At 55.7% G+C, this 4,621-nt stretch overlaps 1 protein-coding gene across 1 annotated transcript in view; it reads right to left on the minus strand.

Moving 5' to 3' along the window:
* Positions 1–3,992: 3,992 nt before the first annotated feature.
* Positions 3,993–4,621, minus strand: part of ATP8B3 (ATPase, aminophospholipid transporter, class I, type 8B, member 3) — a 29,117-nt gene continuing 28,488 nt past the window's right edge. Inside the window, exon 28 of the mRNA XM_015564661.1 lies at positions 3,993–4,024. Within this exon, the coding sequence (XP_015420147.1) occupies positions 3,993–4,024 (32 nt within the window). The remainder of the gene's footprint in view (positions 4,025–4,621) is intronic.

A 4,621-nucleotide genomic window follows, 5' to 3' on the forward strand; every position in this document is an offset into this window, starting at 1 on the left:
CCGAGGCCGCTGCCACCGAGTGCTCCGGCCGGCCGGCCTGCCCGGCAGAGCATGTACTAGTAAAAGGGACTCCTGTTGTGCAGAGAACGTCACGGGGCCCCGGGGCCAGAGCTGAGTGGGGTCATTTTTTTATTAAAAAGCAAAACCTAAAACAAGAAAACAAAGTGATTAAGTTTCTCCTCGCAACAGTGCAGTCCGGGCCTCCCACACCCAGGGGTGGGGGGACGCCGCACGTCCCTCAGCCCAAGTGCACAAAAGGGCCCCCCTCCTCCCTCCGTCCCACCCCTCCAGGCCAAAGGAAGTCCTCCACCATCCCCACCCCGAGGGTGGGGGTGACGGAAAGGGGCTCCCCAGCTCCCTCTCCATTTAGGATGCACAGGGGCCTTGGGAAAACCAGGGCTCACCGCGTCCTCCCCGAAAGCGGGTCAAGAAGCACATACTAGAAATATAAACCGGGTATTTAAAAAAAGAAAAGGAATTTTCAGAATAATCCCTTCTTAGCCAGACTCCCCCGACCGCCCCCCCAGACCACCCCTTCTAAAGTCGCCATGTCCAGCGAGATCCCTACAGTGTCCCCACCCAACACCAAGACCAACCCCATCTGATCGCTGACCTGCCACCACAGCCAAGAACCCAGCTGCCCCTCCCAGCGGCAGCCAGGATTCCTTGTGCCAAGAATTGCTTGTCTTAATGTCTGAGAAGGGGGCCTGCAATGGCGACCGCCCAGCACCAATAGGCGAGCACCCTCTCCCACCCCATCCCAGACTGGAGAGATGGCACATTCAAACCTGCCGGTCAACTCCAGACGCTGCCCCTCCCCCTGCACCCATCTGTCAGTTCACTTTAGCTTTCGACACCTTGATGAATGACACCCAGGGAGAGACAGACCACAGGAAACAGAAGAAGACATCCAGATTCCACAGAGATTTCCACGGACACCGAGGCAGCACCGGAGCTGGGGTCGTGGTGTTCCTGTTGGCTTGGAACCCCTTGGAAATCACGCACCACCTTCCAGCACTTGGGGTGCTGCGCTGGGCCTGTAGGGGCAACAGGGGTGGACCTGTGCTTGCCATGTCTGTCTCCACAGAGAAGAAGGTGGAATCTGCTTGCTCCGTTTTTTGCCAAAAAAAAAATTTTGACAAGGGGGTAGGAAGGGTCAGAAATGAAGATGAGCGCCACCCACCTCCCCTGCTCAGCTGGTCCGGGAGACCTCCAAGACTGGCCTGCAGCTGATCCCAAGAGCCCACCTCCTGGGGGTTCATGATCTAGAGGCTAGAAGGAACCTTCCCCAAACCTGGGCCTCTCTGCTGCCTCACCTTGAGAATGCAAGAGACACTTGTAGTGAAATGCCCTTCCCCCTTCCCCAGGTAAAGGCTACCTCACTCAAATGTTCATGTCTGTGATTGGAAAAATCACACCTGATACCAAAGATTCCCCCCCTCCCCCCCAAGGACTTGTGCTGGTTGTTAGAATTCCCTCGAGTTCGCCTCTGACTGTGTGCTCCAGGGCCTGCCCTGAGCCTGCCCTCTAGGTACCCGCCCCCCCAACCAAAGAGAGTGAAAGAAAGAGAGGGAGAGAGGATAGTGAGGTCGATGAGTGCCTTTTTCTTGAACCAAAGATGTGTGTGAAATGTTCTCTTGTCCTTATCGACTCGCTATTGTCCAGGCCTTTTAAGCAACTGGATCTAAGTGATGCTTCTAAAGCCTTTGGGTGTTGGGGCATTATCCTAAGGATGCCCATTCTGGCTCAGCAACCGACTCCTTCCCCCAAACACAGGTGGACGCAGCCCCTTTTCCCCGCACCCACCTCCATACCCCACACCCACTGACACCGCACTGGCCAGAGGCCCGATGGCAGGGACACAGCTTCTTGGACACTCGGTGGGGCAAGTCACTTGCTCTTCCCGACATTTGAGGCCCAAGGATAAGGGGCCAGGAGCCTCCGGATTGGTCCCCTGCTGGGAATTTAGAAATTGTCTTAGGACCCTTCTGGTTGTAGAACATTCTAGTAACGGTGAACTGTAGTCAGAACAGGTCAAGCCCCATTGACATGGATCACAGAAGCATCCTCCCGTTCGTTCCTGGTTCCCTTTCGAACACCTTCACATCACACACGTGCACACATGCACACGCACACCAGCTCCTGTACCCCCTCCCCCGGTTGGCCAGTACCCCTCCAGCAGGCCTGCACCCGGCCCCCTCCCTGAGCCCCCTCGGGTCCCCGCCCTCCTGTCGCCAACACCCAGCTGGTCATCACAAGCCAAAGACCATTCTCCATGCAGGGAACAACACCTCCAGCACAGCTCCTTCGAGCCTTTGACAATTTTCTCTGAAATACCTCAAAATATTTAATGTATAGTTTATGTGATTTTAAAAAATCCTTAGCTAGTTTTTGGAATACGTGACTTGAAGCTTTATACCGTAAAATTATAATTTTGCAGACGATGGTATGTCATTTCTTTGACGAGTTCCGTGGGAGACATAATGAATGTTGGGGCAGCGAAAGCTGGGTGGTCAGAAGAGAAAGACAGAGGGAGCGAGAGCAAGAGCCTGAGCTCGAAGGACCGAAGGACCAGGCGTTTACAGATTTCTTATTTAAACGAGTCCTTTAGGAAAGAGGAAGAGAGAGAGAGAGAGGGATCCTTTTGTGTTCTCTGGTGTGTTCTGCTTCTTGTTTTTGGAGTCGTGTCTTATAAGAGTATTTATTATTCTATGTGGTCTGTGTTCAAATGTAATTTAAGAAAAAAAAAGGAAGAAAATGGAAAAAAAGACAAATGGAACTTGATTTGATGCATGACTAATGTACTCTTTCTTGGTAATGTATAGTGGATGGGCGGGGGGTGGGGCGGGCGCGGGCCAGAGCCCGAGTCCATGTGCATCCGTGTGTTTTGTGCCGAGTCGCGCCGTCGGGGCCCCTTTGCCCTGCTCTCTGTTGACTCCCCCTTTCCAGCTGGCGGGGGGTGGGGAGGAAAGAGGAAGGCAGACAGCAGGGCTTAAGCACCCAGACCGGGCTCCCACCTCCTGGCACCCCCGTGCCACCCGCCTGTGCTGCGGCGTCTCCAGCTCCAGGCTCTTGGGCGCGGTGGCTGTCGCTGCCATCCTGGACCCCCCCGTTGGTTTCACGTTCGCATGAGTTCCCAAGTGTCTTGTTCAGAGGAGAGAGACAATCAGTCCGAGTCTTGTCGCCCAGGGCGGTGTGAGGCTGGGGTGTACCCCAACTTCCTGAGGTCCTAACAACCCTCCCGAGACACCCCCCCAGGGACCCAGGACAGGCACCTGGCCAGGCTCCACCCAGACACCCCCAGCCTCCTCAGCTCTGGCTGGCCTGAGTACACCTCTCTGCCTGGCCTGGGAGGTCGGGGGTGGCATTTCCTCCTTCCAGCCTACACTGGGACCCTACACAACAGAGGGGACCCCAAAATCATAAAAGAGGACTCCATGCCTGTAACTCCACTTCTGGCACGAGGCCCCACACGTCCACCTGGATAGCCCACCTTCTAAGACAGGCCCCAGGAAGGGGGTCCCTCGTGCTCTGAAGGACAAAAAGCCAGTTTGGAGGATCAGCCCCCCAAAAATGGGGTGGGGGAGCACATGCCCCAGGGCCCTGCCACCCAGCCCCTGCATCAGCGGGAATGTGGCCATTTCACATTCTCCGCCCAAAGCAGGATAAGCCCATCAGATCTCGGGCTCCTCCTGTGGCCCTGGCAGACCACCACCGCCCCCCTTTACCCACCCCCCCCGCCCCCATCCCAGGCGCTGGTCTGTGGGTGGATTGTTTTTCTCCAATAAATTATTTTCTAGTCACTCACCTGGGCGTGTGTGTTGGCTGACAGTGTGGAGGTGGCGGGGTGCAGGAGCGGGAGGGAGGGGGCTCGCCCGCCATGAAAATGGGGAGGAACAGAGGAGCCCAGGGAGGAGGAAGTCTACCTCCCCCAGCCCAGGCCTCTCCGGTGCACACCCTGCCGTTCCATGGCCACAGCCACCCCTGGGCCCTCAACCCCGCAGGGCGCCACCTTCGTGGGAACCTTAAAGAACCAGAGAAAACCTCAAGACCTTTGAGCCAACCACACCTGACAGCAAAGACCCTGCTGGGACTCGCATCTGAGGCATCACTGCCCATGGCTTTCTGGAGCCTGAACTGTAAGGTGGTCCATTCGAAGGGAGTAAGCAGGGCAGCCTGGTAAGGGAATGGGCTGGGTTGGTGCGACAGTGTGGAGGTGGTGGGGTGCAGGAGCAGGAGGGAGGGGGCTCGCCCGCCATGTAAATGGGGAGGAACAGAGGAACCCAGGGAGGAGGAAGTCTACCTCCCCCAGCCCATGTGGGTGGATTTCCTCAGCCAGGAGTGAGGGAGAGCCCTGAGTGTTCAATCAAGACTGGACACTAGGGCTGTTTTCAGGGGAGACACTACTGGGACATCCAGAGTCCCCCCAATGCTAGAGGGGACAGAGCCCTCTTCACCCCACCCTCAGGCGACAGGCTTAAAAGTAAAAAAAAAAAAAAAAAAAAAAAAAAAAAAAAAAAAAGAATCATCTTCATTGTTAACCATTGCTGTGCTGGATTTGTTGTTTTGTTTTTCTCCAATAAATTATTTTCTAGTCACTCACCTGGGCGTGTGTGTTGGC

Source organism: Myotis davidii, unplaced genomic scaffold (assembly GCF_000327345.1).
Source record: "Myotis davidii unplaced genomic scaffold, ASM32734v1 scaffold198, whole genome shotgun sequence".
NCBI classification, from domain to species: domain Eukaryota; kingdom Metazoa; phylum Chordata; class Mammalia; order Chiroptera; family Vespertilionidae; genus Myotis; species Myotis davidii.